The 21751-nt window shown below is 41.0% G+C and overlaps 1 protein-coding gene and 1 long non-coding RNA gene across 3 annotated transcripts in view; one reads left to right on the forward strand and one right to left on the reverse strand.

The window, feature by feature from the left end:
• Nucleotides 1–7790: 7790 nt before the first annotated feature.
• ST6GALNAC5 (ST6 N-acetylgalactosaminide alpha-2,6-sialyltransferase 5) overlaps nt 7791–21751 on the reverse strand; it is a 69890-nt gene continuing 55929 nt past the window's right edge. Inside the window, exons 4-5 of one of the 2 annotated variants that reach the window (XM_048313365.1) lie at nt 16888–16995; nt 7791–10134 (exon numbers count right to left, since the gene is read on the reverse strand). In XM_048313365.1, coding sequence (XP_048169322.1) covers nt 9903–10134; nt 16888–16995 — 340 coding nt within the window. In that variant the 3' untranslated portion in view covers nt 7791–9902. The remainder of the gene's footprint in view (nt 10135–16887; nt 16996–21751) is intronic. The other variant, XM_048313366.1, reaches the window with a different exon arrangement.
• LOC125330344 lies at nt 10133–21701 on the forward strand. The gene is made up of 2 exons (XR_007205471.1): nt 10133–15536; nt 19995–21701. It is a non-coding gene; the product is annotated as an uncharacterized LOC125330344 (long non-coding RNA).

Genomic DNA, 21751 nt, shown 5'->3' on the forward strand with positions numbered 1-21751 from the left:
AAAATGGGGTTTTTTCCCCTCAGCAATTTCTAATACAACAATCAAGTAAAATCTGTTATGCACAGACCATGTAGAAATGTGCAGACCCACTACAAAATAAATCCTACAGAATTCCTTAGAGGATTTCCTTAGTTTTCCTTTCTTAATCTAACTCTTTTTCAATTGTAGTAAATATTTTAATCAAATATTTATTTTATAGGCAAGTTTTGCCACACTTTTAAAAGTGTATAAAGTGAAGCTGATAGAGCTTTGTGCCTTGTTGCAGTTGCACTTATATGGACTCCTCAGGCCCTCAATTTTTTTCTTTCCCTCTTTCAGCCACCTTTTGCAGGAAGTGGCAGAAACATCTACAGAACTCAGCTGAATTTTGCCAGTGGCAGAAGATACAAAGATTCTGTCTTTTTAAAAGCTTATCTGCTATGGGAAAAGAAGGCAATCAGGTGGGTTATTAAAATGCAATTTGTGGATAGAGGCACTCAGTAAGTGTGCATGTGAAAGTGATTAAATTGAAGTGAGAACAACAGTTTGACTGGAATGTAGCAAACTATGCTTCAGGCATTTTTAACATTTTTGTATGCACAGAAGTGAAGAGTTGAAATGGATCATTCTGAGACACCTCAAAGTTGCCTGTGCTACACCTCTGAGACAGTATTTTCTATGCTGTGATAACGTTTACTCCTTGAACAGTTACAGTCTGAAAGCAAGTACAGAAATGTCACAGAATTGTCTGTAATTGTGTTTTGTATATTTATTTTTTTATTTAAAGTTAGTAATCTTTTCATTTTCCCTGGGAGGCCTTCAAGCTCAGTTTGGAATGTGGGCTCTGGAAACCAGCCATGCCACCCTCAGTCACAAACCATTTGTGTTTTGCAGGCCAAGTGTGCTTTGCAGTATAGATGCTTCCTCCAAGGTGCACAAATGATCTTTTAAATGGAATCCAGAAGACAAGCCAGATGGTAGTTTCTTGGTGTTTCTTTGCATGGGAACTTTTAGAGCAGAATTGAATTTCAGCATTTTGCGACTCTGCATGGTTAGGTCTGTGAACCAAGCATGCCCATGCTTGCAAAACTCAATGTATTCATGTCTGCACCCTGTACTGTGGAACTACATTGACAGGTCCTGCCATGGGGTTTTAAGACATTGTTTAGAACACTCATGGATGATAAAAATAGGAGTTGATCATTTCAGTTTTTCAGCTCTCTTTCAGGATCCCATGTTAAAATGCATTTTTATTATTGAACTGAAGAAATGGTAGGTCGTCTGTAGGGCTGTACTCACATCCAGGTGCTCTCCTGTCCCCTGGAGTGCCTGTGAGCAGGCCCAAGGGCTGACACCATGTGTGACTAAGCTGTGCTTCTGTTGCAGACTTAAAACTGAGGTTCCTACAAAAAATGAGTGGAGAAAGAAACCTGAGCAGGGGGGAGACAATCAGTGTTTCTTGGTCTATGCCAGCTGAATATTTTCATGTTTAATGACTGTTACCATGAAGTGCTGTTCTCTTGGCATAAGCAAATACCTGAGACTGTTCACAGGTATCTTCACAAACATCATGTGTGTCTCTTCTAGAGAGCGGAGGGTTTTTTCTTTTGGTTGGTTTTTCCCCCTGAAAGCTGGTGTCTGTTATTGATAAAAGAAAAGCAAATGGAATCTCAGTCTAATTTCCTTGCCTGCACATTGAGCCTATTTCCATCTCTTGTTTCAGGAGTCAGGGATTTTTATTCTCAGTTGTCACATCCACAGAATGTACTGGAAGTAAATGGAACTTGTGGTCCAGTCTGCCTTCAGATAGGCATCATTGCATGCTGGAGCAGGGCTGAGTTGCACTAAATCAGTGATTTGCAAAGGGGCTGAGGCCAGGTTCAGCTGTGAATTTATCCTGAGTGGAGAGGATTTGTGCAGTGATGAGGACAGGGAGGTGTTGCACTGTATTCCTGGGAGAGGGACTGGAAGGACCAGCTGAGGCAGGGCAAGGGAAGTCTGCAGCCCTGGCAATCCTGATACTGACAGCAAGTCAGTAAGGGGTTTTTTGATGTTAGAGAACTGCTGCTTTCTCTTCTCTGATGGATGCTTAGAGGGAAGGAATAAAAAGGAAGTTTCTGATCTGAAGGCTTCCCTAATTATCCACTCAATATAGCTGAGGAAATGAGATGCTGCTGGTTTCTGGTAAACAGTGAGGATTTGATCCAGTACTTTGCATTGTGGAGTGAAAAGCTTTTATGTGGTCAGGATTATTTGGACTTGATAAAAATAGACAAAGTGGAAGGCAATCCACAAAGTGATAATGGTGCATTTCAGAGAGTCTGTGGTATTTGGAGAGAAGACAATCTTGGTATATGGTAGAGTGTGGGGACAAGGATTGGGACAAGAAAGCTCAGTGTCCTCATGTACAGATCTTCAGCTCTGTCTGTTACAGAGCTCTGTGTGACCTGGTAGAATTTTATCATGCTTCCAGACTAATTCACCTTTAGATTGAGACAAGCATAAAATATTTCACCCAGGAGACTAATCTATCCATAAAGTTATGAACTGCAGGAAAAAGCAGTGTATATAATGAAAGTGTCTTCTCAACCATGTAAAGATCAAACGCAGGCTGTAGCTGACAGAGAGGAAAGTTGGGGCTCAGTAGCAGTAGTTGTCCTGCAGAAGTCTCTTTTCAGTATTCTACAAATGAATCACACATGCCACAAAAACTCTTCTAACCATCACTTCAGCACTTCTGTACAATAATGAACATAATAGTTTTTTGCTTTTCTTAAGTGGTGAAAGGCAAATTTTAAAAATGGAGAAAGTTTCTCATGGAAGAGAATCTCTGTACTCTAATTTATTTCTGCTTTCCCTCTTTCTGTAAACCTTTAAAAATAAAAAGCTTTCATGAAATGTATCTTGAAAGTGTCTGTGTTTTGGAATGAAAACTTGCATAGGCTGCATAAGATACTCTGAAATCAGCATTTCTTAGAACTCATTTCACGTGCAAGTTCTTTAAGACTGAGTTACTTTTTCTCCCCTAATGAGGATTTCTGCCTGATTTAGTGATTAAATTGATAATGTTTAAGGTTTCCATTCAAGGATGCACATCTATTAATGTTTGGTTGTGCCATGTCTTCTTCCTCATGCAGATTATAGATTTAACTTTTTTTCCTTTCTTTCTTTTCAGGTCTGTGAATAACACCAAAGCCTTGGCCAATACTAAGCCAGTTTGGCTGCTTTGGCCAACAGGCTTAATAGAGATGCAAATTGTATTGGCCTAAATTATTTTAGTGTTGTTTACAGCAATCCCTTGAACAAAACAAGCCCCATGAGCAGCAGACTGTTTGGACAGTGCAACAGCTGTGCTGGCAAAGCTCAGCCTAGGGGGTCTTCCCTATGAAAGTGGCATTTTTCACACTGCAGTTGACATGGCTTTGATGACAGCTCAGCAGAGACCAGGCCACCAGTCTGTGGTTTATTTGGGAGATTCATGGCATGTCACACTAGTCCCTGTGACAAAACTGACTAATCTGAAATAGCAAATAGATTTTCTTTCTTGTCCTGACTTACTGGAATAATGCTCTTATATTAAATGTTTGACTAGGCCCACTGGCTCTGCATGTAATGAGTATTCTAAACTTAGGCTCTGTCCTTTATGTCCAGCTCCAATATAATGGTACTTACTTCCTTTGTCAAATTCTTTGGTACTTAGCGACAAAGAGCCTCACTAAACATTAGATTATGTCTGATTTTCATTAAATTACATATTTTGTACTGGTTTTCCTGTCCAGGTTAAGTTTGTAGCTCAAAATATTATGGCTCAAATTGTGGTGAATTTAGGGTCCCCTTACCTCCCTTGGTCTTTATAGTGTATATGGGATGGTAAACAGGATCAATGGGGTCATCAGTGTATCATTGCAATGTATGTTTCTATTTTGTGCAGTTCTCTTACATACCCTTCTCTGCAGTGGTCCCTGTGTTTGTATTTTTTATATCTATAGAAGGCTTTCTGCACTTGCTGATGTTGCTTGTTTCTTTAATCTGCTCCTTCTCTGCAGCATCATTTGCAATGGAGGAATGAGGAAGAGCTTTTCAGTGTTTCATGTAATGCACATCTACACATGTACAGCTGCAGTAAAAAAATAATGGTGTGATGAGAATGTTCCAATTTTTTCCAACACAAATGGGCAGTCCCACTGAATACCACTTTCAGTTTTGGCCTTGTGTGCAGCAAGGATGCAATGGGGAAGCATATCCTCACAGGATATAAATCTGTTCACTCCTTTTGCCTTTGTGTTAAAACATAAGCCTAACCTAAGCTCTTGCCTTAAACGAAGCCACACCAAATGGTTCCCTTCAGAATTTCCTTTGTTTGCCATTAACAGACTCTCACCATGCTGTATGTTTGGATTCTAATAGACTCCAACTGGTCTGACAGCCAAAGTTAAGTCAGCAAAGTCCTAAAACCTTATACCTTGCTAAATACAAGTTGTTCCCTTTATCTTCCCTGTATTCAGGATGTAGCTGGTGTCCTAAAAGCTACTGATGTTATTTTAACACCTGTCTGGGCTGTGTGAAGAAACTGGCAAATTTAAATATCACTAGAGATCTCCTAAAGCAGACAAACCTGTTATCAGAAGTCAAATTATTAAGATGACTTTCTGTGTTTGTTAAAAGGGGTGTCCAGTTTTGCTCTCCATCTGTGCTGGATGCTTTGCATTGCTTTCAGTAAAATGAGAATGCAGTTCCTGTGTTAGATCTCGTGGTGGGCCCGGCACATGGAGAGTATGGCAAGGCTGGAACTGGGCTTTGTGATGTTCACTGGATACATTTTTTATATTTTTTATTTATCTATTTATTTAAATACAGTCTAGCACCTGCATCTAGGAATGGCCTATGGTAGATACCAAGGGAATAGCACAGAAAAATAGAGGAAAATATATTGTGACATTTTTCCTGTAGAATTCTGCTTGTACTCTTAAGCTATGCTGTATCCTCTTAGCCTTTTTTTCCTATGTTCAGGTAGGTTCCATAGGGTGAGGATCTCTCTTTTTTTTCTCTGTGTTAACTGTAACTTCTTTGGAAGTCTTTTGCAAACCTCGTTGTGGAATTCCAAGTGGATCCATCACTTAGATCTCTTCTTCCCCTTGCTTCAGAGAAGCTTGAAGAGCTCTAGATTTGCAAGGCAGGGTTTTGCTTACAAAAGCTGCATTTGCATCTTAGCCAGTGTATCTCCTTTATGACTCCTAGTTTTGTTCTTACAGTTTTCCATCTGTCTGGATTGCTGAGGTTGCGTGTAGTTTTCCTGTCTGTTCTGTTCTTCCTGACAACTCCTGGTCAAAGCATTCCATAGCAGACAGGGACACTGTGTGTTGATCATCTCTGTGCGCCAGGCAGGACAAAGAGATGTGTCCCTTTCTCCTGGCAGTCCTGGCAGCCATGTGCTCTCTGCTGGCACCCCTGGAGGGGGCCCAGCACCGAGGGGATTCTGTTTCAGGGCCTGGTTCCACACGTCTGCCTTTGCCATGGAGTCTGTTTCACAGCTGGCCAAGGTGAAATCACCAGCTTTGCTTCTGCTGTGATGCTGAATCTCCATCCACACGCTGGTCAAAGGGCATCATTTGACATTTCATGATTTGGTGTAATTTTCAGTGTGGAAAACATTTAACAGTCTAGTGGTTTGAAGGGTATTTAGCATAAGCAGTGCCATTTGACAGCCATTTTATAAAGGAGTCTTTGCATGTTATACTCTTCTGCTTCAGCACAGAGAAATTTCACACCACCTTAGACATTGGCCCTTTCATATTTCCTAGGGGTTTTTAAAGAATATTTCCTAGGTTTTTATTAAAGAAGATTGTCCTTCTTTTTTTTTCTTTCTCCTTACAAAATCATATGTTTGTGATATGCAAGGTGTGCTTTTGCAGCAGGCAGCTGGAAATTCAAAGTGATCAGCATGAACTGGTGGTCCAGGGAAGACAGAAGTACTGGTACCTGTAAGGTTTCTGTACTTTTTCGCTGTAACTTTTGCTGCCTTACTCTTTGACTCTTTAACTGCTTACTGGTTTTTTTAATCCCTAAGCTATGTTTTAAATTGAATTAGAAATTGCATCTCCTTGCATCAGATAAAATAATTAACTTTCATTACAGAAATTATTATCAGCATTTGTCAAAGAGTTTTTGTGGCACCTATGATCAACTTACAGAATACTGCAAAGAAATCTATGCAGGACATCCATTGCTATTGAGCCAGGACATTACACTCCATCAGCTCCAGCCTGAGTTTGATCTTCATATTCCAGGGGAATAAACTAGACAGCACAAGACACATTTTATTCCTTACTCTTTAGATTCCCCTCACCCCATTCCCCAATATTTTTCCAGCTATTTTTATATTACTGTTTCCTTGCGACCTTAGAGGTACTTTGGATAAAAATCACTTTGTTTCCTGTGAAGTTTGCCTGGAAAATACAGCAGGACAAGTCCCAGGTAAGCAGCTCCAGAAGGATTTTATTAATTTACTGCCGTGTTCATGTGTATGAATATGTACCACTGTGTGTTCTGCTGGATCAAGCCAGGGCTTCCATTTCCTCAGTTTCCTTACCAAGAATGAAGTGTTAACTTGTCTTTCTGAGGTGCTTTAGCACTTTGGGTGGAAGGTTTCTCCAAGTGCATCATGGTTTTGCTTTGTACCATGGTGCTGCCACCATTGAGCCAACAGAACACAAAGCAGCTGTGGTACTTTTTTCTTAGTTGCAGAAATGTTTACTTTATCATTCTCAATTCCAGTTGCACATATCATGGCATAAGAGCTACAGTTCTTCAAGATGAAAAATAGCTCCTCTGACAAAGCCAAGTGTAAAAGCCTAAAGGTATGCAAGAAGTTCAGAACTAAACTAACATAGATCTTAAAACTGCTGATGTCTGTAAACACTGTTTTGCAACAGCTTTTAATATGTGAAATGATGCGCTGCAGATCATGAATCGATCAAATTATGGTGAAGAGTGTGAGATGACAGCATAAAGCAGAGAATGGCAGCAATGCCTAGTTTGTACTACTTATCCCTGGGCTGACAGCATTTTCTGTCATAAATCTGTTTGGTTTATAACTAGGCCATAAAACCTTACATCAGGCTGAAATGCAGCAGGATTCTGTAGTTCAAAAATTGTGCATTTATAGAGAAATACATCAGTGATTTGTTAATTAAAATTGCAGTGCTTTAACAGTTATTTACATTTCTTTTGCACTCATAACTTGTGCTTTTTGGACTCGATTTATGTTCCATGTGAATCTGTGTGATCTATTTAAAACTTGCTGTCTCCTTCGCTTCATCAAATTCCTTTTTATATATACAGGTGTGACTTAGTCTTAGAAAATACACCTTCATACTTTTTGTAATTAGATGGGGGACCTTGCTGAATCTTCACAGGAGGTTGATGAGACTAAAGTGAGTTTGGGTTTGTTTTGTTTAAAAGATCTGTATGAGGGTAGCAAGAACACACAGTTGTTAACAGAAACTGAACAAGGAACGAGTTACAATGCTTAGCTTGGGTCTGTTAGGAGATTTAGTGTCAGTTTATTCCATGTTTCTTCATTTTCTTAATGCTTCCCCGTATCTACTTGACGCTGAGCAGTCTTGCAGACAGGGAGCAAGCCTGTGGAACACAATGGGGCCTGGCAAGTCCCTGTGTTCCTACAGAATACTAAAAGTATTTAAAGATAGTGTAGTCTATCTTTAAAGGATCTGGTTTTAACAATAACGTAGCTAAACACATAGCATACACATCCTGCAGCCCTTGACTGACAGAAAAACTAAGAGCTCTAGTTTAAAATGACAGGATCTTTTTATTATTGTATCAGTAATAAAACAAGGACGGTAGCATCAGAGGACCTACTGTGATCTGTACCATGTCTTTCAGTCACATTAGAAATGATCTGTAAATCAGTTTGACAGATTTCATCAGTTGGAGCAATATATGCTGGATACACACCCCAGTACACATGTTGAAAGGGATGTTCAAATTGCCATTAGTTCAAAACCCAGTCTGGTTTTTACAGAATGCAGTGAAATCAAGTGGAAGGAATAAAACACCATCAGTGAAAGAAGGAGAGTTAAACACCAGCTGACAAGAGAAAGGTAACAAGCACTTGGCATTCAGTTTGTAAGCTGAGTGGTGTGTACCAGGAAGAACACCAAAATAAAGCTTTTAAGGCAAAATACATTATACTTCCTTACTTTTTGATAGTGGGCAGGGCTGCAGCAGGACAGTGGCTCTTGGAGACCTACACTTCAGGTCCAGGCAGTGTCACAGAGGAGACACTGGTTTGCCCCTACCGGGACAGTTCACTTTGTCCCCAGAAAATCGGGGTATCTGTGGGCAGCTGCAGCTATTGCTATCCAGTTTTGGAAAGAGGAAGACCATGGGTTATAAGGGGGTTTAAATGAGAGTGTTTGGTCCCAGTTCTACATCTTGCCTCTGAGGTTCAGCTTCTTGGATTTAGGTGTTTAAAGGTAGTATCTTTGTTCTAGCTTTTGCACTTGTCTAATGAGAGACACCTTTCATCACCTGAGGTACGTTTCATGCAATAGTTACTGATTACTTTGAAGAAATTTGAGATTTGATATTTGTGAAGCAAAAGGAAAAGTAATACTGTAACTGAAATCTTCTTTATTCACAAGCCAAATGTACCCAGTAATTCCTTCCCACTGTGAGGTTCCATACACAGCGTGAGCATTGTCCTTCCCCTTGTCTTGCAGGGACTCACCATGTACATACAGGTACTTAATGGAAAAAAAAGCAGAGTTTAACTTTGCTCCTTTCAGGAGGACAATTTTGTACTCATGGAACTCTTTTCAAATCCCAGCTTCAATGTGATCCAGAATCTCTGAGATCAGTGGTGATCTTGGGACAGTGGAAGGCAGAGATTTTTGCAGGTGCAGTGCTGTGATCTCTCTGTCTCCTATGGCTGGTATTGTATTACTGGTAGTTGGCCTTCTGCATTCCAGAAGCTTGGTAACGTGGTGTTGAGCAGCTGTGGCCTGCTTCCTAGGCTGCTGCCTCAGGACGGTTGCTGGCAGACACTTGCAGGAATACAAGAGGCAGAACAGAACACAACTCCTGCAGCCTTAGCCTGTGTTCACTGAGAAGCTGCTGCCATGGCCAGTGGGGGGTTTGGCTTTTTTCAGATAAATTTTGTTTGCCCTCCTTCCTCCCACCCCTATTTAAAAAACAGCAACTTGATAGCACAGCAGCAAATGCACATTAATATCAAACAGAATTTTCACTACCGTTTTCGTATTAACATGCCATGTCAGAATGTAAAGTGAGCTGGATCTGCACATGGGACCACTCTTGCTGTTAAAGGCTTTAGGCTGGAACAGAGCCCAAAATTCTTAGAAGAAATCCAACATTTCCCAATCAAATATTAATTACATGCTATATAGAATTATATATTTCAAACAAGTTTTATAAATAAAAAGCTAGGCCTTTCAAACCATCACCAATATTAATTTTGGATTTAAAAGATTATGAAAGATAAACAACCACATAACTGTGAATTAGAAAAATACTGGCCTAGGTTGCATAAAAACCTCCATTAAATAAATATGGAAAGTTTTCACTATGAAAATTCAGTGGCGTCGTACTTAAAAAAGCCATAATGAATTAACCATCCCTTAATGACACTTAGGTTGTGTTTCACGAATCACAAACACACACAGGAAGTCAGATGGCCCCAAAAGGTGATGGACTGGGTTAATACAGTTTAACAGAAAGTACTCTTGGTGTGTGCTGCTCCTCCATGCCAACTCCCTGACTGCTGCTGCAGGTGCCAGCTGCAGACCCTGTTACTCTTCTCCTCCAGGCTGCCGTGCTGGCCCACAAGGTCCAAAGGCTGCTCCGGGAGGCGACTGTGACTGAGCCTGTGCATCCATCCCTCAGGCCATTGGTTTCACCTCGGGGTGGGTTACAGTGAGCGGTTCTGGTTTCCAGTCTGGCTGGAAGAAGTGGATGTCGAATGTCCGTGCCCAGTTCTCGAAGACGCGTTTCTCGGTGATGAAGCGGTGGTGGCTGCCCTTGCGGCCCCGCTCGTGGGAAATGTACATTGTGCACTCGTCAGGTCCCAGAGGTTCATAGTAATGATAAGGTACTGAAAGATGATTAGGATCCCTGTGGAAAAAAGAAAATAGATGGAAGCCTAAGATGTTCTTTTTTGTTGATTGAAAAGATGCTATCTTTAATGAACTGATGGGCTCAAATCCACTTTTTCTCCCAGTTAAACTAGGTAGCTGGTTTTTTTCTTGCATATCTAATACATCAGAATGGGGCAAAGGTGTTTTCTTTGCTTTTTCTTCTGCTCTCCTTTAATCCTCTTCCTCCCAGTTAAATGAAGGACAGCAGTAGCTCAGAAACAAGGGAGAGTGCTGCAGGGCTGTTATTACTATAAAATTTGAAGTAAACTGCTTAAAAGAGATTTAAATCTAGATTGTTATTTGTAAAAGGTCTTGCAGAGGTATTTACTGAACTGGGGGAAGAAAGAGAAGATGATAGATGGAGGTGGTTATCTGTGTCACATCAGCTTAGCTGAACATTCCCAGCACGCTGTGCGAGGTTCCGAGACCGCAACTTCAATGAGTGTCTGCACACCAGGTCAGTGGGACAGGCTGCTGTTGCTGGGATGAGTTCTGATGCACAAATGAGTTCTTTATTTTACAACAGCAGCTTTCATGTATCTAAGCTAAAAATTAAAACAGTTCACCCATGGTATCTGTCTGACCTTGTGAACCCATTCACATTTCCCAGCGGGAGATGAGTGACTTGTGACACACAGGATATGCCAAACACCAATTAGACACTTAGGATGAAGTTCATTTTAGCAGTTCTGACCTCAGTGTTTCCATGTAACATTCTGTAAATGGCACATTTGTATTATAATAAGCCAGAGCAATTCATTCTCCTTTTGTTTTAATCTCTACATTAACCTGTACCCATTATGGTTTTTTACCTTGGGCACAGGCATTTTGGCTGACACGAACTCACACAACTCTCTCTGTCATAAATTCAAAGAGAGCAAGCTGTACCAGACAGAATTACCCAGTTGTATCCCTCTCTCCCCAGTTGCTACCAACTATTTTGCTGTGGCAGAGAATTTCCCAATATCAGCATTTAGTGAAGCCTTGGAGCTGCTCTGTGTTAAAGCTTGAGCTGAACAGGACCCTAGCACAGAGCAAGAAAACTGATGCAGATTCAGGGCTATCAACTCTAATATACAGTGGATTATTTTCATTTTGAAGAGCTAATGTTTAAGCTCACTTTCAAATGAATGCATCCACAACCTGTCTGTAGTCTGTGCTGGTCATTATTTTTACTGTGTAATTCTGTCACCTACGCAATTTTCTGATTTTTCTTATTTTGCCATTATCCATATTGTATATGCAGAGGTAATGTATGATATTGCTGCTGCTTTCCATTTGTGCCTTAGATTAACGTTTTAGTTCAATCAATCTGGCTTCCTTGTAACACAACATCGTGATCAATCTTACAGGACCAGAATAACAATAAAATTACATTTCTAGAATAAGATGGATTCTAAACTTATTAAATATATCCTCACTGGAATACATAAGAATGAAACAAAATCCTTCATCACCTCACCTACAGAAGACATATTTGTAATCTAAAGCTGCCCTTCCTATTGAAATTTATTGCTTCTAAACTACAACTATTAGAACTCAATCTTCAATTAATTTTTCACTTTTTTCATACATTGGACCTCTTATTGTCACTTAAATGAATCATTTGTAAGGTTACTGTAAATCTAATAGGATACATTTCCATGTGATGTATTTTTGTTAAGAACTACTCAACAAGTAGGCCTCTGCCTCTTGTTTAGACTGCTCCTCCTTCTTGCTCTGAACCCAGATTTTACTCTTGGGTCATTGAGGGTAAACCTGTATTGTAAATTTACTGCTTTAAATTTAGGATTAATAAAGTTGAAATTGTATCTCCAACAGACTTGGGGAAAATGCTGCCCCAGTTAACAGGGCAAAGTGAGCCTGTGAGGCTACTGGTCCCAACACCTCCAGGTGAGGTGTTTTTGAAGCCAGGGATTCTGCATTCCACAGAAGGCTCTGAACTAACAGCAGTGTATCCTAAGTGCATGTTCTTAGCTCCTGCCAGGCTGGAACAGGTCACTGCATCCTGTGCACCATCCCACCAGAAACAGCCCAGAAGCAGCTGATGCACAGGGCCTGGCGGGTGAGAGAGGCAGGAGCTCAGTCCAGGCAGCCTGTGGGGCCCAGGCACCCCATGCTGGGAGCTGCCCAGCCTTGTGTGCAGGTCTGCTGGCTGAACTGGGGGTGAGATCAGTGCAGGAATGGGGGCTGGTGGCTAGAGACCTCTCTCTCTACGACTACTCTGCAGCTGACTGAGGTTTTAAGGCTAAATTCCAAAAGCTGTTCTTTGAATTTAGGAATTCTGAAAGACATTTAAATATGGAGGACCTTCTCATTTAATGGGAGTTCTGGATTCTCCTAGATTGCATGCTAGTAAGCTTTGGATTTGAACTCTGGCTTGAGTACACCATAACCCAAATTAACTGTGCTGTGTTATCTTCTAACTCTGCAATTAGCTTGTGTCACCAGCAAATGAAATGCATGAGTAATTTCTATACGGAAATTGCTTGCCACCTCATTTATTAACATTAAAACAGATGCTGTTTTATCACTGACTGATACTGGACATTAATCAGTATTTTGTCAGACTCTGCATGCATATTAATATCACAGCTGGGAGGAATCTGGGGAAGTTCCTCTGTAAAATATCCTGTACCTCCTGCCTGATCATCTGCCAGCACAGCACCCATGGAAGTGCTTGTACCCCTCTCAGGCAGCTACTGTTTACCCCTTGAGTGCACATTTTCCCACAGATGGTATCCACCTACAGCAAAAGCTGGAAGTACAGCACAAAAGAAACAAGGCAGGAAAACCAGGCCACCCTATACCACAGTCTGGTCAGCCTTTTTCCTTAGAAATGAAGAGCCATAATAAATCAACCCTCTAAAACTATAGGTGTTCCCACACTTTGTAAAGTAATTCATATCTTGATGGGTGAATAAAAAGTGTCATTTATATGTTGAGTGATGGGCAAGGTGGTGGGTCAGGACTATGAACATTTCTAGATAATTTTTTTGCTTTCTATTCCCAGGATCCCATTCCCATAATTACTCCTGTTTTCCAAACCATGTATGCATTTTGTTATTAAGGTAATGAGGTGAGGCATATGGACCAAAGAACAGGACTAGCTCACATACAGCTTACAGTCCTTTGGGCCTCTCTTCCCATCAAGCCCTGATAAGCTCCAGGAAATGTAACTAGCAACAACTGCTGCTTTGCATTTGATTTAAAGGAACTGAAGAGAGAGAGAGAGAGAGAGAGGTAAGAAAACACTAAAGTATTTCAAATACCAATTTTCAGGTGAATTATCATGGAAAATAGCCTGGCAGTCAAATGAGGATTCTTCTAGGAAAATTATCTGGTTCAAAAACTGGAACAAAAATTATTCGCATTAGTTAAAATAAGGCTCAGAATGAAGTGTTAAGCTTCTGGGAGCTCCAGAAGGCCCATGAGGAGGAGAAGAGTTAAAGAGGGTTCATCTCACTAACCCCTTGAGTCTTCCTTGTGTACATGAGTACCCTGAGACCTGCCAGGAACCAGCCTTTCTGTCTCTGCTGCCCATAATCCCACGGACAGGGGCTGGAATTCTTACTACCTCATTCAGGCTTGTCTTGTCCTTCCCAGCCCTGCTGCTGAGCAGTCACAAAGGGAAGCAGCAGCACTGCAGTGCCTTCAGGAATTGTCGTGGTATCTGGGCACACTGTCAGGCTGCTGCTGAAGGGAGGCAAGAGGACAATCCTGCATCTCCCAGTTCAGGAGTGAGTCCTGTGCATGCAATGGGCTGCCAAAGGGAGTTCTGAGAGGGAAATGCTTCCCATCTGGAGTGCTAATTTGCTCCAGCAAAGGCTAGGATTGGATCCTTGGGCACTGGAAAAAATACAGCAAGATGGCTTGTCTGTATTGGGACAAATGAGTGAGAGGTGTACACACTTGCCAAAAATGTTTGCAATGTGCACGGAAGCACAAGCTTTCATCTTGTTACAGAACGTACAGGTCTGAAGTATTTAGCAGCATGAGAGCAATATCAAGCCATTAACCCTTACTACAGCATAAATCTGTAGCGAGCAAAGGGGTTTGAAAGTACATATAATTTTGCTGTAAAGTGCTAGAAATTTATAATAATCAGGACACTAAGTCCAGCTCAGCTATAAAACCCAGTGTCCAGTGAAAGTAAATAGAAATGAATCTAAAGCACCTTGTTGCAATTAATAGTGACAAATCTTTTAGTCTGTGCTCCAGACTCCTGGACTATTTTTCCTGCACGGGTGCAAAGCAATTTGGTTAATGATCTTAAGCTAATAATTTGTAGCAGAATCAACAGCACGATATTCGCGGTACCTTTGAGGTGTCCTTCACGTTACAGATGTGACACTAATTTAGTTCCATGACAGTGATCACCACACTCATTACTTATTCCACAAATTAATACTTAAAAATGAATTGGTATCTATCTGCTGAAGTTATAAATTTGGTGATATTAATTCTGAATAGAAATAAGATTTTTTGGGGTTCATTTTTTTTTTTCAATCTTAATGATTCTGCAGTTGCACAGCAAGTAGGATATCCAAACCATCTAGTGCACACACATTTTTGTTGTTTTGTTGGGATTTTTTGTTTTGTTTTTTTTTTATTTCAATGGTAGATTCTTATTCTGTCTGACAGAAAACCAGGAAATATGGCTTACAATTACAGAATATTTCTTTCTTTCTGCTATTCTGTTCTGTTGTCTTATTTCTTTGAAAGGAAGCACTGTTTCAACTTCTTAATGAGTGGCTGAAGAGCAAGCTAAGAAGGTTAACTCTATTTATGGCAAGAAACTCCTTTCATAGATCTTCATGGACAGCTTCTTCCAGGCATGGCAACTACAGTTTTCCCCTTCACCACCTGGGGAATCAAGCTGAAGTAAAGACACTTCATATTACTTTGATTAAGAAATGACCTTTTCCCTTTTTACAACCAGGTGTGCATAGCTTTATGTTAAGATTTTTTTATGAAGACTGTAAGAATAATTACATCTATCACTGGTAGGATTGATCTACAGCCTTCCTTGTATTAGAATTTAAGTCCATTTGATTTCAGTGTATTGGTTCCATGAAAGCCTTTTATATTGTCTCAGTGACATTCTTCATCTCTCTTAAAACAGTTTGTTTGGGTTTAGTTGGGTTTTTTATATGTATCTAAATTATTCTGAATTTTTCTGAAAAGTCAGGATTACACATTATTTTGCAGTAAAATGCTGTATTCTGTATTTTTAGATAATCAATTTAAGAATTACTTCCATGTGCCACTGGAATACAGCCACATCCGGAGTAAGACAGACCAGCCACTTACAGAAACTGTAGTAGTATGTCTTGGCCAACTGAGATGACAAAGGAATGAGATGCTGTGCTGTAGAAGGTATTTGTGTTGTCTGGCATATCTGATCTAGTTTGCTATTTTCCTTGGAGAATTCATGATGAAGTCTGGCAGTACATCACAGCATTTATCATCAGTGTTTTGTTATAATTTGTAGAAATTCTCACAAAGTGGAGTTTAGCGTTGACATTTTATGCTGTGATTTCTTCAGGGATTTCTACAATGTGCCCAAGACAAATGCAGATTCCTGAGCAATCCTTTTATGTGCTCAGAGGAAAGTCAAAGCTGTCCCATTCTTTGAGACTAAGTCAGCACTGCTGCCTTGCCCTCCCTGCCCCTGAGAGGCATCTGGAATTACCCAATGAACCAGACTTGAGAGAGATCACTACATTTGCAATAGGAAATTTAAGCAAGTACTTCTTGGTGAAAGGGGTCTGTGAGCAGGTGATGAAACGTGGCACTGAGGCCTCATTCCAGACTGGTTCCAGCTCTTCATGGGTCACCCAGCAGGACAAATGGGATCAGCACTGGCTGTGGGCAGGAACCACTCAGTGCTGGGCTAGTGCCTGGGGGGGCAGGTGAGACTTATGTCAGCATCAAGATTGCTGATGTAATACAAGTATGTAATACAATACTGGTATCTTGTGGCTAGTGTAATTTTGGTCCAGCACTAGAAGTCCTGAGGACTTTCCCTGTGTCACTGATCTATAATGGGAAACCTTAACCAGGACCTGGGGTCTGCGTCCTGAACACGGCTGGAGGCGCAACCCTGCTGGAAAATGTGCACAAGCTGTTCCTTTACACAGCAGCTTCCACTGACAGAATTTGTGCTGCTTCTGCCTCCTGTGACCCAACCCCTGCCATGCCCAAAATGGGTGATTACAGGACTGATTCTCTGGGTCCAAATTCAGGGGGAGGGGTTTCGTGGGGATTATTTAGGAAGCTGCAAGATTAGCATTCATGTGACAGAGGTACAACAATCTTAATTTGAGTTGCAGAGAAAGTTCAATTTAGAAACTAGTCACTGTGAGAACACTGTTCCTCTATTAATTTGGGGGGAACTTGAAAAACAAAAGTAATGTTTTCCAGTACTTCTTTCTTCAGATTAATTTCATGCCAATTATTGCATTACTTTTAGCTGATAAATATTCAGAGACTAAAAGAAAGCAACAAGATGGATTAATTCTCCCACAGTACAAACAAAATTTTAAAATATTTTATATAACATAATTAAATGTCGTTTGTTGTTTTCAGAATGAGATCATGGGACATCTTAATTAATTGCTTTAAGACGACTGAAGACTTGTTGCAGAGCAAAAAAGATTAAAATATTCAGATATTTATCTGTAACATTAAATTTGTTGGCTAATAATGGTTCTAAAATAAATCCTACCTGCAGAAATCCGGTGGCACCATGCCATAAACATTTATCCTGTCACAGAGCTCTAATGCGATAGTCATTGTGAACCAGCCCGTGCTAAGCCAAGTGTTGGATATCTTCCTGAAAGCAAAAACATAATTAAGTTTCTAAGCTGGCAAATAATTCTTGAGATTTATTTATTTATTTATTCATTTATTCATTCTGAAGCAATTTCTCAGCATTTTCTTCATTCTCATAAAAAGCTTTGAAAATTGGGCAACCAAAACTACTGTGCTCTTCCATTTTTTAATGATTTTTCTGGTGCTTCCTGTCAGTGGAATAATCTAGGCAGAAGCTGCCCTTGCTGTAAGTAATTTTAGGCACAGCAACATTAATATTTAGCTGACCTTTTGACTTGGTTTCTAGAAGCTCCCAGCCCCTCACTGTGACTCCTGGTTGGAAACTCTTTAGAGTTGGTTGCAGCTATGACTGTTCCATGGCCAGCCTGGGAACTCTTCATCCTAGGAGCCACCCAGGTGCCATCCATCCCTGCCTGGGGGAACCTTTCAATGGGAATGACAGTGCTGGCAGGGAGCCCTCTAAGGCAGTGCCTCTCCTGCCTTCACTGCAGGCTGGGACATGGCTTTAAAAGAAGCTCAAGTGATCCCGGCATAAATTATGCAAAGTAGGAGATAACTCCATGCAAAGGGATTTACAAGTTGTGTTTAAATTTTGCTGTATCACAGGTTCTTATCTGCAAAGTGGCAACAATAATGTTTCCTGTTCCTCTCCTGTGCTTGGCAGTGCTGTTTAGTTTCTACGAGCTGGGTTCTGTGATGGCTATTGGATGCTTGGCACATGCACTGGAATTCCCAGTCCTGTGTTAAGTTCCTGTACTGGCTCTGTGTTGTGGCACTCTAGGAATGGGAGGATCAAGAAAATTCCAGCAAAGAAAACATCTTAGAGGTGTCACAAGGGCATGTGTAGGGGCTGGCACCTCTCTTAGACATGGACGCACATAAAATTGGGTGTTTGCTCCAAAGAAAACGAGTTCACTCAGAGGTCTCCTTTCAAATGCTGTTGAAGAATAAGACAGGAATTCTCCCTAATGGCTCCTCATCCAGCTAGGAAAGTCCCACAGGAAGAAGTTCAAGCTTGTGTTATCTTTAGCCCAAAGAGTCCTCAGATTCCTGCTGACAGCCTGTCACAGTGACAGGCTCTCCCTTCATCTCCTACTAAAGCTGAGGCACTGAGGGAGCAAGTGCAGGCTCTGGGAAGGCCTTGGCACTCTATCAGAATGTATTATGTGGGACCTACATTAATCCCATTCCCCCACACCTGTATCTGCCAGATACCTGTGAAACTTCGTCACAGCCCCCCCCCAAAAAAGCACAGCAGAAGACACGAGGGTCTCTTCAGAAAAGTCACCTGGGAATCCCAGGTCCTGGCCCAAGTTCCAAGGCCATCTTTTACAGTTTACCCAGTGATAGCAAGATGTGGAGCATCTTGGAAGCAGGGACCTGAGGCCACAAAAGCCACTGCAAGCAAGTGCCAGCAATCACTAACATCTAATTCAGAAGACAGGAGCCACCACCCAGCCTCCCAAGCTAATGCTAAGCAAGCTGGTTCCAAGTAGGTCACCTACAGGGCAGTAGGAGGAGATGTTTTGAGCACTGTCAGATTGAGGAATGCCTTGTAACAAGGTTTCCCATTTCCTCAGGGAATCAGACTACTACAAAGAAAAAAAAAAAGTGGTGGTGTCTGTGCCAGCAGCTTAAAAGACACTTCTAAACATAAGGGGATTCTTTAACTAAATATGCCTGGGGGGTGCTGGGGAGCCCACGTAATTTGTTCTGTCCTTAGTGGAACACCTGGTAATGTATAAACTCCTGAAACACATTTTTACTCCTCTTGACACACAGACTTTCAAGCTATGCTAGCATTTGGAGAATGACATGTTATAAGCATCTCATTATTTCCAATTATGGGGCCTTATTTATTTTCTAACTGTGCACTGAAGCTTGGGGGTGGTGGTGCCGTTTGTCACAATGTCATAGCTGGGTCATAAGTGCAGCAGAGGCCTTCAGGCACAGCAACAATATAAAACAGTAAGTAAGAATTTTTGGGTCAAAATTATTAGGAAAGAGAATGGTAGGGAAAAGCCTAAAAAACTTGCTTCTCTGTCACTTGAGCATTTCTGAGCTCTGAATCACTAGGTAATTCAGGAACACATTCAGGCTAAGAGTGCTCCGGAGCTTGCACAAGTCCACTGTTCCAGGTGCCCAACACTTACATTCCAAAACCAAGGGAGCAACTGCAGCCAGACCATGACCAAAGCTTTGCACAGGTCAGGACACCCAAGGCTCTCTGCTGGGTTAATCTTCTTTCTGCTTACACACACTTAGGTTGTCATTTACTGTTTTCAATAAACAGGAGAACATCTGAATATAAATAAACTAGCTTAGCAGCTAAATAATAAAGATTTAAAAATTCATTCAAGTACACTCTGCCCTCTTTAAATACCGTGTCTGTAGGACAGCAACACAGAAACAGGGTTATAGTGTCTTGCATTTCATAAAAGATCTGAGCAAGAGTCCAAGAAAAGAATACAGTTTTTATACTTAATCAGCAGTAATGAGAGAATATGAAGAACTGTCATGTGCTTATTAGGGGAAATTATCAGATATTCTTTTATATGATGAACTAACACACTGTGCTGATAATTCTGTAGTGCACACTAAATTACTATTAAAGGCCTTTCTGCTCCACCAAAATCTCATTTATAATCTCTATGGAAATACTCTTCCTGCAGTTATTTCATTTATGCTGCTTTTATCTAATTACTATAATATTGGTTCTGAGTCGTATTTTCTTAATGTACCCTTATTCAATTATAAAGTTATTTTCAAGTACAGTTACTTTATAATGCCAAGTATATTGCTCTGCAGCCTTTGTCTTTCACCATACTATTTAACTGGCAATGTTTTCTGAAGGTTTTTCTTCATTCCAAAATCTCTTTTTTCCAAAAAGCACAATACATCTAATGACCTTTTTTCTCATCATTTTCAAGACAGAAATGAATAGCCCGATTAATGCAACCTTGCAATCATGCTTCTCTCTCCCTCCTTTGTTTTTTGTAGGCACTAATGTCAAGAGCTCAGCAGAAACCTCCTGGGGAACAGCAGCATTCTGGACTATACAATGTTCTGCTCCTGCCCCCACAGGTACCTAAATTTTCTCCCTTACAGATTCTTTCCTACCCATGTTTCTTTTCATCTTCCCTTTCTTCTGTGCTGCTTATTCATTTATTTTCATCTCCCGTTTTAATCTTCTCAGCCCTTCAAGTATGCTGTCTGTGCCCTCTAAAGGAGTCGTTCATACACAGCAGAGCCTGCAGTTTATTAAAATCTACAGGGCCTGTTCCTCAGGCTGAATTTTGCTGGCATCTGAGTGCCTTTGATTCACACTGGGAGTTCAGGGTACCCATGACTGAGTTCACTATAAACTTGTTATAATGTCATTAATGGCTCAAATGCCTTGAGAATATTTCAGGAGCTGAGCCTGGTGCCTGTGCAGAAAAAGAAATGCTTCCATCACACACTCACTACCGGCCTCTGGCTCTGGATGGGTGCTGCAGAACCAGAAAGAGCAGCTTGCCTGAAATGGCACAGCATGTGTCACAAAAAGAACAGGATCCTGGCAATGTCAGGGAAGGAATGGAACCCTGGCTCCCTGTGGCAGAACTGAAGTTCTGAGACTGAAGCAGGGGAGGGAAACTGTTCCTCAGAACCGGGGACAGCACATGATCCTACCCTGGATCACCAAAAGCATAATCCAGGAAAGGAGGTGGCGGTGTGCATTCCTTGTGTCCAGGGCCTCCCCCTGGGGCTCATGATGGCCAGGTTACAGTGCAGTTACAGCTTTTTGACTTCTATGCCTTTGCAAATACTGAGCACACAGATATAACCCTCTGCACTTTTCTTGAAGGGCACGAACACTTAATTCACCTTGCATTACTCTGGAAAAGACATTCACATCACAACTGGCAGGGTATGTGCCCTTGTTATCCTTCCTTCTTGTTCTGGCAGAGACCAGAACACACCGACTGGAGATGAAGAAGAACCCTTAATGTTACAAAACTGACCAAGTTACTCTGTGCTCTGGTGTGAGCCTTAGTCAGCCAGGAACTCAGATCCACTGTAACTGAACAGAGCTCTGTAAGCAAACCATGTGGGGTGTGACAAAGGCAGCAAATGCCAAGCAAATGTTCCCTTCAGCTAAGAGGATACAACAGTTTCCTCTAACATTGGTTCTGCCTTTCTCATGTAGCCCAGAAAATGAAATCTGTGCTCGAGTCTTCCCTGTCCACAAGAGGATTGATCCCTGTTCCAAGCTTTGGTGTGTGTGTTTTTTATTTGTAGGCTAGCACATCTGACTCTGAGTTACTGCACAATAAACCTACCTCTTCATCTGCATCTAAGTGGGGACCCTGTGCCATTTTTACAGCAGCATATTTAATAAGTAAAAAACTTCATTAAAAATAAATGTCTTTCATGCTGGGAAGTCTTTGGTTTGAACGCCCATTTTCAAACATTATATGTGAAAATACTCAAGTACTGCAGTGGGTCACTTACTACAAATTTGATTTGAAGATCAGCCTACAAGTCTCATAAACAGTCTCATAAAGATGTAAGTATCATAATAACTTTCCATTTTCCACTTGCAAGTATAAGATTAACTGTTCTGAAGCACCTAATGTATGACTAATGTTTATTTGTTTTACAAGAAGCTTTACAGCTGCAACGTTCCAAAAATGCTTAAATTCAATAAACAGCTATTATAATTCACTGAATGGTGGCATTTCCTCTATAAGAAAACATAACCTATCCATTCTAAT

The sequence above is a fragment of the Corvus hawaiiensis genome, chromosome 9, assembly GCF_020740725.1.
Source record: "Corvus hawaiiensis isolate bCorHaw1 chromosome 9, bCorHaw1.pri.cur, whole genome shotgun sequence".
NCBI lineage: Eukaryota > Metazoa > Chordata > Aves > Passeriformes > Corvidae > Corvus > Corvus hawaiiensis.